Here is a 13,632-nt window from a genome sequence, read left to right on the forward strand (position 1 = left end):
CAGATCTACAAGCTCATAGCGCGGCACTCGGTGCCGCGCTATGAGCTTGTAGATCTGCTATTTTTTAATAGCCCAAAGTGTAAAATAATGCTTTTTAGCTGAAATCTAAAAATGACACAGTTCCAGGTCTTAATGGGTTAATGCGGCCCGCAGGTTAATATTCGGAATACTGATATATTATTGATTTCAGCTGTTACAATTCCAAACATGCAAACATGTCCCGCTTTAATTACTTCAGTCTATATTAGTAGCTTAATGACTAATATTACAATTATATTGTCTTTTTAATGTCCAATGTATTTGTATTTAAGTTCCAAAAGTTAACATAAGTATAACTAAATGCATTTGGAATTAAATAAAAATGTTACTTTTCAGGATTCCGATTGAAAAATAGCTAAAGAAAATCAGGATTTCAATTAAAACATATCAAAAATAGCAGATCTACAAGCTTTACAAAAAAGTTACATCTCCACGCTGGCCTTGGAATGAAGTGGCCAATGTTGCCCAAGGCAAGGGAAGTCTGGAGATCTCTGCCGGAACTGTTAGTATCACTCATTGGGTCTTTAACCACTTTCAAGCTGGCGTCCCTATCTCGCATCGCGAAGTAGTGTAAGTATAGAATAGGGCATATCAGATTAACCCTTTAAGACCTGAAGCCGATTCTACATGTCTTCTAAATCCCAACAGTATTCTGAAAAACGTATGTGTTTCTATATCAGTGGTGCTCAATCTTTTTCATGTCAAGGACCCCCAAAATGATATGTATTCGGCCACGGACCCCCATCAAAATGTTTTGTTCCAGGGACCCCCCAGAAGCAAAGATTTGAGTTAAAAAATGTTCGCTTTAAAAATATATATATTCAAAGATTTGCACACATTTTCACAAATTTTCAAAAATAGCAGATCTACAAGCTCGTAGCGCGGCACTCGGTGCCGCGCTATGAGCTTGTATATCTGCTATTTTTGAATAGCCCAAAGTGTAAAATAATGCTTTTTTTAGCTCAAATCTAAAAATGACAAAGTTCCAGGTCTTAATGGGTTAAACTACTACCTGCCCCAATATGGGAATTAAATGCTTTTCACACCATTGAAAAGGAGAAGGATGGTACATGGCTGCTTGTAGCCAGAGTCCATCACTGCAATATTAAGAGCTGTTCCCTTGGGCTCAAGATCTCTCCGGTATTAGCGTGGAATATAGAATCCTTCCTCATCTTCCTTTTGACCAGCCATCTTTGCACTTCCCTGGTGTCTTGAAAAGATGTCTCCCGGGCGATGTGACTGTCTGTTCAAATGCTCTATCACTATTAGGGCAGTGGTTCTCAACCTGTGGGGCCCCCACATGATTTTGGGGGGGGTCCCAAGATGACAGTGAAGTGACAATGTAAGGACTTTTAAGACTTTTTAATACCTTAAAAAGAAATTAAAAAATACCATTACTGCAATAAACTATACTATAAAAACTGGTCAAACATTGGCCAAATTGTCAAATAATATAAGAAAGAGGCAACAATTATGAAAATAATATCTACACAGACAGACAGACACAATACAATGGGTAGCCTACTCTGACAACAGATACAAAGGGTATTGCATTGTTCCCGACTTGCATCACCTTGCATTAGTTTTTCTCAATGTCAGTGACTTCTCTCACTGTGGCTAATTGTGGCTAATGTGCCTTGACATATACACTACGGTGTGTACTTATTTATTTTTAAGTTGTAATTTAAATGTTGAATATTGGACTGCATGAGTTGACAGGATGCAGATATATGAGTTTTGGAAAGGTGCTGATATCAGTGGATATGACTGTGCTACAGGTACAGAACACTATTCATTTCAGTCAGTCCCCCAGGGAATGGAATACTTTCCCTTTGTAAGACCAAGGTCTATGTGTGCAGTACAGAACCTTGTAGAAGTGAGTTTCACAATCTATTCATATTATATCAGCAGAAATACCACATTCATACATTTATTCATTCAACAGTCAAAGGCCTCAGGTGATTGAAGTCCCTAACTCAACTTCTCTACTGAGTGACACAGCTGCTTGTGTGCGTGCGTAATGTATGTGTGTGTGCGTGCATGAATGCATTTGAGTTGCATCCCAATCAGTGGTGGACAATAACAAAGTACCTTGACTTTATTATTGCACTTAAGTACATTGTTTGAGTGTCTGAACTCTACTTGAGTAATAGTTTCTTTGGATACTTAGGACTTTCACTCCTTTACATTTCAACGGCATAATGTAATATTGTAGTTTTGACTCCACTACATTTCTAGGAAGGGACCCCCACAACCCAAAATTACCTAAATGCATTATGAATAAACCAATTAAGCCGTATTGCAGAACTATTTTTGAAAGATTTTGATTTTTTAAAATAAAATTCATACAACGTGCATTGATATTAAAAAAGAAAATGTACTTTGTACTTCTGAATTGTTACCTATACTGACCTATTTTTAAAAGCAAGTACTCCAGTACTATTACTCAAGTACATAATTTGACTGAGCAATTACTTGTAATATTTGACTAGGAGTAGCTATACTTTGACTGAAGTCCTGGGGTTGGATCAACAACCCGATGTACATGTAGCTAGACAGGGACGTGCACCGATAGACTCTAGGTGGTGCTAGAGCACCTGCCCTTTGCCCTCTTGACCAGAAGTGCCCTTTTGAAAAAAAGGGAAAAAAAACGTTTTTTTTCTTTTTCAGTTTACAGCAGGGGTCTTCAGCAGGGGGTCCGGGACCCCTAGGGGGTCCTCAGAGTTACTACAGGGGGTCCGCCAAATCTTTGTGTGATATGATTTTTTTCCCCTTAACCACTTGAACCCTAGCATCCCTTTTCTGAGGAGAACTTTAGCCAAAAATAGCAGATCTACAAGCCCACAACGCCTCGCAGTGCGAGGCGTTGTGGACTTGTAGATCGGCTATTTTTGGCAAAGAGGTATAGGTGTAGAGGGAAAAAAGAGCAGACCAAGTAAACAAAAAAAAGTATAATTTACTTGAGCACCTGCCCCTCAAAATGTCTGTGCACGCCACTGTAGCTAGATACATTTTAAGCAGCCAACAGATCGATGCAATTAGATTCAGCTCCGATTCATTATTCATACAATACTACGTGGCACAATAAGATGCAACTCACATGCACGCGCACACGCACACACACACACACACACACACACACACACACACACACACACACACACACACACACACACTGATTCAAACACCTTGCCTTCCGTCCCTTGCTCTATGTCTTTTCCGCCTGTCTTGCCTCCTGCGTTGTAAATCACAGGATTGGTGCTCAAGGCACAGACACTCCTCTCCTCACCCACTCAGATGTCACTCTGACTGAGAAGTGGCCTCATTTAGGTGCTCTTAATATTCAGCCCCTCAAAAAGTTTTCGTTTTTTTTCTCTCCCTCCCTCTGAGGGAAAGTTCTCGTCTCATTAGGATTTTTTTGCAGCTGCTCTCACCTTCGTTAATGACTTTCTCTTTTTAATCCCGAGCATTTGTTATCTATTCCACCCTTTTTTCCCATAATGTTCCTTTTGGCCCACTCCCTAACGATGCTTAATTCAGTGGTTCCCCACATTTTCTGGATCAAGGCCCACTTGAAAATCATGAAAGCGTTCGTGGCCCACCCATCTGACCACTTAACACATCGGGTGCCAGAGGTTTATTGAAATATTATACGTTCAGTGCCTGCATATCTTCCATCCACTTACGTTGATATGTTTCGTGCTGTAGAAGCCCCAACGCGGAAGTGCATGTAAACAAAGCGTGCGTGCGAGACGGCAAAGGGTCCCGACTAACGCCTGGAACAATAATATTTCTAACGCGATCCTCCATTGCAGAGTGATCGCCGATCGAAAACGGCTCGCTTCCACCACGTTAAAAATAAATGGAGATATTAAGCTTTTAGTCAAGGAGTTAACATTGGAGTGGCCGACCGGAAGGATTTTTGACATGGATCCACATCCGGCCTCTCCTTCTCAGATACTCCTTGGATGATCCCAAAGTTTCCACGTGGGCCCCACGTACAGTATAAAAAGAAAATGGGTCAAAAACGGTCCGGACTGTTTATGGCACATGACGCATGGATTCTTAAAAACGGTCCGGACCGTTTTTGGCACACAATGTGTTAACACAGCGGCTGAATCAGATGGGTGTTCCGCGTGCATTTTCAGAGCATGTTTTTTTAATGATCAATCAATCAATCAATTGTGTTCTGACTTGGATCAATGGAACTGACACAGTTGACAGTATAATCTACTTTAAGTTCTTGACAAAGCCCCGACACTATGACTCAGATATATTGGTCGCATCGGCAGTGGCACGAAGTTGTTCGGGCCGCTATAGTTTTTAAAATATTAATGTTATAGTATGATTAAAGTCTTTGTGTTTTTCCAATTATTTGGGGGCCCACTTGCAATACCCTTGCGGCCCACCAGTGGGCCCCCGCCTACAGGTTGAGAACCACTGTCCGCATAAGGCAAACCTTCCACATGGGAGTTCCACAAAGGAAAGTAATCCGCATAGGGGAACAAATCCATGCGAAGGGAGGTCATCCAACGTTGAAAAACTGTGTGCTGAAAAAAGGCTGTGTGGTTCTCGAGATATGTGACTTAAAGAGATTGCTGTAAAGTATAGATAAATAGAATCACATGGCGGCTGTTTTGCTCTTACATCAGACATAATTCGAGGGTTGGAAAAACAAGTGTGACATAACAGCACACTGGTCACCCTATGAAGTGTGTAAGGATTTTTAAAGGCAAGTTATGCCCTGTCTGTCTGTCTGTCTGTCTGTCTGTGTCTGTCTGTCTGTCTGTCTGTCTGTCTGTCTGTCTGTCTGTCTGTCTGTCTGTCTGTCTGTCTGTCTGTCTGTCTGTCTGTCTGTCTGTCTGTCTGTCGCTCTCTCTCACCTCTATTTTTGCTTTGTTCTTGCTCTGCCTATGCTCGTTGTCTCAACGTTGTTCTCACATCCACTTGCTGTCTGTACCTACTAACCCAAACCCAAAAGAAATGAAGAGATAAAGGGGGAGAGATAGAGAAAGAAAGATAGAGAGGCATGCAGAGATCACAGTTTAACCACCTTAGCCCTCTATGCTAAGTAAAACGGACCTGAGTTGCAACTGTACTTGGTGTGCTCAGTTTTTCACTCTACATCATCAAATCTCTTCGGCAAACATAGCAGTGCGATATCTGCGTCACGTTGCAAAGGGAACGTTCCCCCCAAGAATAGGGATGCTGGGGTTCAAATGGTTATGGGATGCTCCGAAAGGCGGTTGGTTTCCATTAAAGCAGTGGTTCCCAAACTTTTTAGCTCATCAAAATTACACATCAAATTTCTCTTTTGGGTCTCGAGCTAAAAAGTTTGGGAACCACTGTCCTCGACTCCTCGGGGGGTGGGAAGGTACTTTACCCCATGCGTCAATTTAATTAAAGGAAGCTATTAATAAACAAAGGTAAATCACTTTGATGAACACCTATCGAGCCACGTCTCTCTCCAGGAATCTGTTAATCAGATTCCTGGAGAAAGACAAAAATAATTGGCTACTCAAAAAAACACACACACACACACACACACACACACACACACACACACACACACACACACACACACACACACACACACACACACACACACACACACACACACACACACAAATCAAGACCTCTTTGAGTTTTGAGGACAACACCGACTGTGCTCAAAGCAGCATGACAGGATTTTGTTTGCCTCAGTTATGGATTTATTTATTTATTCATTTTCCCATTTATCATATTACGACACTGGTATCCTAATTTGCTATGATTTATATACTTTTTGAATTTATTTTGTCATTTTTGTTCTCCCCTCTCCTCCCCTTGTCCTGTTGTGTTTCTAGCTTGAGTTGTGGAAAGCTTGTCCCTCCTGACAAGCCTCCAGAGCCTGACACCAGGTAAAAACGTTCTACAGTACATAGTCTGCTCTGTCGCTCTGGCTTCAGCATTTCTCCCCATAACCCATTAAGACCGGGAACGCATCTGTGTGTCGTTTTAAGATTTCTTTGGCTATTCAAAAATAGCAGATCTACAAGCTCGTAGCGCTACGAGCTTGTACAGTAGATCTGCTATTTTTGAAAAATCTGTGTGAATTTGCACACAAAAATCGTGAATTTGCACACATTTTCACGGTTTTGTTTCAAAAATAGCAGATATACAAGCTCATAGCGCGGCACTCGGTGCCGCGATATGAGCTTGTATATCTGCTATTTTTGAATAGCCAAAGAAATCAAAAAAATTGCACAGATGCGTACCCGATCTTAATGGGTTAACCACGTAAACCCCATCTGGTTGAGCGGAGTCCCTCAGGGCTTTATACTAGTGAATGTTCTGTTTCCTGTTATTGTGGGGAAAGCTTTATCTGAAAATAGCCGATCGTCGAGCTCACAGTGTGTCGCAGCGCGACGCGTTGTGAGCTTGTCTACTATGGTCTGCTATTTCCCTGCGAAAGCTCTCCCCACAATACAGGTGCTGGGATTTAAGTGGTTAAGTCCAATCGTTACATTCTACATCTAGTGGCTTTCAAACTTTCAAACTTTTCAAACTTCAACGACCACCAAATTAATATGTATTTTGGACGCGGATGAAATTGCTTCAATTGATTTTGATGCTGTATTCATTTATTTTGATGGGGACCCCCTGGAACCCCCCTCAAGGACCCCTGGGGGGGGTCCCTGGACCGCACTTTAAAAAAACACTTCTCTAAATGTATAGCCTGTTATTTTATATCAGTGGTTCTCAAAGGGTGGTCCAAGGACCCTCAGGGTTCCTTGAGGGGGTTGCAACTTCCAAATGGACCCTTAAAGGTCTGTAACTCTGAAAGTGTACACATGTGTAACTCTTTCAGAGTTATGGGGTTGTTGAAATTAAAAACTTTGAGAACCACTGTGTACGAATATTTTTTTTTACTTTTCCAGACCTTAAACTTGTGCCAATATGGGGAGAAAAACAAATGGGGGAAAAAAAATGCTTCTTTATAATATAGCTTGCAGCTAGTACACTAACAATGGCACCTATAGCATTTGTTTTATTTAGTGTTCTTCTTTTTTCCCCCGCTAATGTCCAAACTGTTTTAACCCATTGAGACCTGAAGCCGATTCTACATGTCTCCTAAATCTCAACATTATTCTGAAAAACGTATGTTTCTATATCAGTGGTGCTCAATCTTTTTCATGTCAAGGACCCCCAAAATGATATGTATTTGGCCGTGGACCCCCATCAAAATATGTTGTTCCAGGGACCCCCCAGAAGCAAAGATTTTAGTTAAAATGTTCGCTTTAAAAATATATATATTCAAAGATTTGCACACCTTTTCACGAATTTTCAAAAATAGCAGATCTACAAGCTCGTAGCGCGGCACTCGGTGCCGCGCTATGAGCTTGTATATCTGCTATTTTTGAATAGCCCAAAGTGTAAAATAATGCTTTTTAGCTCAAATCTAAAAATGACACAGTTCCAGGTCTCAATGGGTTAAATTGACAGTGCTCTTCGTTTCAAGCTCTGTTCATCCTTCATAACTGGTTCCGTCCGTCTTATTCCATCTTTTTTCCTGATACTAACTGGGTTCTCGGACTGTGTGTGACTGTCCTGTTGTGTTTCTAGCTTGAGTTGTGGATTGCTTGCCCCTCCTGGCAAGCCTCCAGAGCCTGACACCAGGTAAAAACAGTACATTCTGCTCTGCTGCTCTGGCTTCAGCATTTCTCCCTTAACCCACGTAAACGCTGAAAATAGCCGATCGTTAAGCTCACAACGCGGCCCAGCTTGTCTGCTATTGTCTGAGATTGTCGATCTGCTATTTTCTGCAAAAGCTTTCCCCACAACACAGATGCTAGAGTTTAGTCCAAACATTCCACATCAGTGGCTTTCAAACGTTTTCACGTCAACGACCCCCAAATTAATATGTATTTTGGACGTGGACCCCCATCTGAATATTAACCCATTAAGACCTGGAACTGTGTCATTTTTAGATTCGAGCTAAAAAGCATTATTTTACACTTTGGGCTATTTTTGAAAAATCGTGAAAATGTGTGCAAATCTTTGAATATATATATTTTGAAAGCGAACATTTTTAACTCAAGTCTTTGCTTCTGGGGGTCCCTGGAACAAAACATTTTGATGGGGGTCCGCGGCCAAATACATATCATTTTGGGGGTCCTTGACATGAAAAAGATTGAGCACCACTGATATAGAAACATACGTTTTTAGGAGACATGTAGAATCGGCTTCAGGTCTCAATGGGTTAAATTGGTTAAATTGATTTTTGATGCTGTATTTGGCAGGGGACTCCCTCAAAGACCCCTGAGGGTCCCCGGACCCCACTTTGAAAACCACTGCTCTAAATAAATAGCCTGTTAATTTATATCAGTGGTTCTCAAAGGGTGGTCCAAGGACCCTCAGGGTTCCTTGAGGGCGTTCCACATGGACCCTTACAGGTCTCTAACTGTGAGAGCGGTTCCATTTGTACGCTTTCAGAGTTATGGGGTCATTGAAATTAATTAACTTTGACTGTGTATGAATATTTTTTTTCACTTTTCCAGACCTTAAACTTGTGCCAATATGGGGAGAAAAACAAATGGGCAAAAAGGCTTCTTATATAGCTTGCAGCTAGCACACTAACATTGGCATCTACTGTAGCATTTTATTATTGTTCCGCTTATGTCCAAACTGTTTAAAAATTGCGACAGTGCTCTGCTTTTAAAAAAAGTGTAGCATTTTAAGCTTTGTTTGAAGCTCTGTTCATCTTTCATAACTGGTTCCATCTGTCTGGGTTTTCAGACTTTGTATTGAATTGCCAAATGATCTTCCTGCACAGCTAATGCAAACAATAAATAAAAGAAAACGGTAGAGAAAGATGAATGTGCCTGCCATCTGATCTGTCTGCATTGGATGGCTGGTAAAAAGAAACACAGAACAAGTCCTTGGTGATTCAATTCAATTCAATTCAAGTGATTGATAACTCGGTGTGTAATTTAGAATCAACTGACATGCTGTTACCATCTGAATCCAATAGATAATTTCCCCTCGGCTGAGGTTTGTGTTTGCTCTTACACGATGACATCTCATGCACTCAAAGAATGACTACCACGGTGCTTCAATCGCTTGTAAATTGTTGTATTGAACTGGCTAAGCTTTGTTATGGTAAACTACCCTTAAAGGGGCTACACCATGAATTTCATTTTTTTTTAGGTTTTTAGTATTTTTTGGGCTCCCCAGTGTCTCTTGTACCCCAAAAAATATATTTTTTTAACATTCAGTCATTCATGCTCATTTCATGGATTTCCTGAATGGGCGTGTCTGAACAGGCCATTTCAGAATGGCTGTGCAAGTGATGTCACTTGCACTGATTTTGCATTGACGATGGCCAGACAGAATTGCTCAGTAGCTCCCCCCTGCCCAATAGGATGTTTTGGTATTGCAGCTGAAAAAGCTTGGAATGACAGACAGTCAGATTGTGAGAAAAAATATCTGGATGTTTTTTAGGCTTACAACCTGTTTAAAACTGATTAGGGGGCAATATTTATATATAATATATATTTTTTTAATTCATGGTGTAGCCCCTTTAAAGCCAATGATCATATTAACCCTGTTGAAGGTAGATCTGTGTGATTATATTGCTTTTGTTAGGAATTAAGAGTTGCAGTAATAATTAAGTATACCTGAAGTAGTTTTGGGAGTGGTAATATACAGTACAAGCACTGGTGGAAAAAGTACTCACATTGTCTACAATACTGCAATATAGAATGACTCTGTTACAAGTGAAAGGCCCGTGTTCAAAATGTTACTTGAGTAAAAGTAGAACGTATTGGCATTAAAATATACTTAAAGTACCAAAAGTAAAAGTACTAAAATGTTTGAAAATAGCAGATCTACAAGCTCACAACGCGTCGCATTGCGACGCGTTGTGAGCTTGTAGATCTGCTATTTTCAAATAGTCTATATAATACAGTTATCAGTCATTGTATAATTAGTAGTCATAATAGTAGGACTAGTAGTGTTGAAGTGCTTTATTGTTTCCTCAAGAAGGAAATCCCTCTTCTGGAAGCAGATAACACAACAAAGCACTAGGACACGGCTCAACTAGGACAGAATGAGGCAGTAACATCACTCACAGACCGGATAAATCGCACAGTAAATAAACATTAATGTCCACAGAACGCTTGAAAAAAAGAGAGACAAATATCCGCAGGGGGGAGGGAACGCTGTGTTGTGTTGGTCCTATCCTATAAGGTTGATCCTGGCTTCAGTGGCTGAAAGATGGTCAGTCTCAGCGGAGCTCTCTGTCCAGTTTAATCATTGTGTCACAGAAGTGCCCAACAAACGGTGCCGTCAACAGCAGTGGTGGACAAAGTACTCAACTCCGGTACTTGAGTCAATAGGATACATGCTCCTCCTGGTCAGATACTACTCGACTACAAATGTTGCAATTGCTCTGTCAAATTTGTACTTCAGTTAACGGGCTGGAGTACTTGCTTTAAAAGAAATACGTATAAGTATTCAGAAGTACATTCTTTAAAAAAAATATCAATGATAGTGAAAATAGCAGATCTATGTGAGCGTTTTGTACTTTAGCTTTTGTGTACTTTTGACTCCACTGCATTTCTAGGAAGGGAAAAAGTACATTATGAATTAAGCACTTGATATGGTGAAAATAGCAGATCTGCAAGCTTACAACACTTCGTGATGTGGCATGTTGTGAGCTTGTAGGTCTGCTATTTTCACTATTGATATATTTTGAAATATTTTAATTTCTTTGAAAAATACATTTAATACAGCATTGCATTGATAATAAAAAGGCAATGAACTTCGTACATTTGTACTTTCATAAACTTAAGTATTTTAAGTAAGTACTGAACTTTAACCGAAGTATACATTTCACTGATCAGCTCTCACTTGACTCGTGAAGTACTGGGGTTGAGGCTATTAGGCTATTTGAAAATAGCCGATCAACAAGTAGTGTAGATCTGCTATTTTCAAATATTTGAGTGCTTTTACTTTTGGTACTTGGAAGTACATTTTGATGCCAATACTTCTGTACTTTTACTCAAGTCAATTTTGAATTCTGGGACTTTTACTTGTAACAGAGTACTTTTTATATTGCAGTATTGGTACTTTTACTTAAGTCAAGAATTTGAGTACTTTTCCCACCACTGCCACTTACTGTACAGGGGGTCCCCGTCGCTGGAGGCACGATGGCCTCCGCTCAACACGACACACGATCAATTTGCCTGCAATCCACCCACGACGTATAACCACCAAATGGGAGCAATTTCAGGACATCCGGCTCTCAGACAATGGGTCCCTGTTTTGTAATGGCTAAAACGCCGTCACTTAGCGACATTTTGCACACTGGGACTGGTCTGTGTCAATGGTCAAAGTCCAGACGAAAAGCAATTACACTCTTTAGGCATTTAGCTGATTCTCTTATCTAGAGTGGAACGATGGCAGCGGTGGATTGTTCTTAGGTCCACCCTGCAGCATTACAAGCCACTAATGGCAAGGAGTATAAAAATATATAATAACAGCTGGGACAAAGTTTAAATGCACATTGTTTAAATGCATGGACTTTGGTTAACCCTTTAAGCCCTGAAGAAGCATCTGGGTCACTTTTTGATTTGAGCTAAAAAGCATTATTTTACACTTTGGGCTATTCAAAAATAGCAGATCTACAAGCTCATAGCGCGGCACCGAGTGCCGCGCTATGAGCTTGTAGATCTGCTATTTTTGAAAAATCGTGAAAATGTGTGCAAATCTTTTAATGTATATTGTTTTAAAGCGAAAATGTTTTACTTTTGAATCTTTGCTTTTGGGGGTCCCTGGAACATATATTTTTAGATGGGGGTCCGTGGCCAAATGCACGTCATTTTGGGGGTCCTTGACATGGAAAAAAGAACCACTGATATTATGGCGACATAAGTTTTTTCAAAAAACTGTTGAATCCCCCAGAAGCAAAGATTTGAGTTACAAATGTTCGCTTTTCTAACTCGAATCTCAAGATTTGCAAAAAAAATAACGATTTTTCAAAAATAGCAGATCTACAAGCTCATAGCGCGGCACTCGGTGCCGCGCTATGAGCTTGTATATCTGCTATTTTTGAATAGCCAAAGTCTAAAATCTGTAAAGTCTAAAAATGCGACACAGACGCGTCCCAGGTCTTAAAGGGTTAATCTGATCCTGAATACTTGAGATAGAGGTGTAGTTTGTGAAGTCAGAGGGCCGCTCTGTGAATGAATAGTCCGGTAGTTTCTTCCGCTGAATAAATGAAGGCACAGTTGAACCAAGTGACTACAAAACTGACTAATTAGACATAACTGCAATTCACTGCTCTAAATCCTAATCAACTTTTGGTAAAACAAAAAAAAGTTCCCCATTAAAAGTCAAGTATCGACAAGCTAACTAAGTGTCTTGGCAACACTGGAGGACTGATATCCTCAGATATCCTCAGGTACCTGACGAAGGCCACATAGGCCCAAACGTTGTTATTTATTGACCGGCCGCTCTATTATTAAATTATGTTGGGAGCATCAAGACGGCGTGCGGACCTTCTCCTTTTGTTCACAGTTTATCTAGTTTGATCCAGCACCCGTCGAAATGTTTGGATGTGCGTGCACCTCTTAACCGCTGTGTCCTCAATGATACCACGAATTCCGTGGCTGATGGGCTAAGCCATCTAAGAAAGTCGACCAATCACAGCCTACACTAAGTAGGCCTAGGTCTATGTGGCTTATTGCCGTTAACGGCCAAGAACGAGGGCGTCTTTCCCCCTTTCTGGCCATAAAATGAATATTAAACCTGGGTTATTGCAGAAATTCTAGGCATACTCTATCAGCGAATCTCTTAAACCAACATTACTCTTGTGAAGCACTTCTTTGCTTACAGGTGTAAGTATTTATAAAGACCGTCACCGCACCAACAGACGTGCCCACAGGCAGCCACCCTGTATAGTGCGGCTTTGCCACTGCGCTGACCAACCACATTTTGATGTGTGCCTACAAGGGCCCATTTCACAGTAACCTTTTTAAATGAACATTTCATTGTGTATGGACTGGAAAGCAAGCAATGTTGCCAGGAAAAAAAACAGGTTTGATGTTAACAGTGCCAGACAGACAGCCCAGGGACCACATAGCAACATCTAAAGAACGGGCACCCATCCCCTGAGCTACACAGAACTGCAGGCAGGCTTGATTAAAAACTCGGCATGCTGTTGTGTGCCCTCCACAACAATAACGAAACAGGTCAGTCAGGTAGAATACCAACTGAGCTTACAGTAGATGGAAATGCAAAATGCAGGAATGCCACTAGGGCAGGCCTGCCAATCCATTTTAACCCATTAAGACCGGGAACGCATCTGTGGCTATTCAAAAATAGCAGATATGCAAGCTCATAGCACGGCACCGAGTGCCGTGCTATGAGCTTGTAGATCTGCTATTAAAAAAAAATGCAAATCTTTGAAGGTATATATTTTAAAGCGAACGTTTGTAACTCAAATATTTGCTTTTCTTTGCTGATTCTACAAATGTCTTCTAAAATCCTAACAGTTTTTTGAAAAAACGTATGTTGCTATAATATCAGTGGTGCTCAAAATTGTATATA

At 40.7% G+C, this 13,632-nt stretch overlaps 1 protein-coding gene across 2 annotated transcripts in view; it reads left to right on the top strand.

Annotated features, from left to right (window-relative positions):
• Window positions 1-13,632, top strand: part of plekha5 (pleckstrin homology domain containing, family A member 5) — a 271,083-nt gene that overhangs the window by 172,528 nt on the left and 84,923 nt on the right. For both annotated transcript variants that reach the window (XM_084050252.1, XM_084050253.1), the window contains exons 5-6: window positions 5,886-5,939; window positions 7,645-7,698. In XM_084050252.1, coding sequence (XP_083906378.1) covers window positions 5,886-5,939; window positions 7,645-7,698 — 108 coding nt within the window. The remainder of the gene's footprint in view (window positions 1-5,885; window positions 5,940-7,644; window positions 7,699-13,632) is intronic.

The sequence above is a fragment of the Gymnoscopelus microlampas genome, assembly GCF_963454915.1.
Source record: "Gymnoscopelus microlampas genome assembly, chromosome: 23".
NCBI lineage: Eukaryota > Metazoa > Chordata > Actinopteri > Myctophiformes > Myctophidae > Gymnoscopelus > Gymnoscopelus microlampas.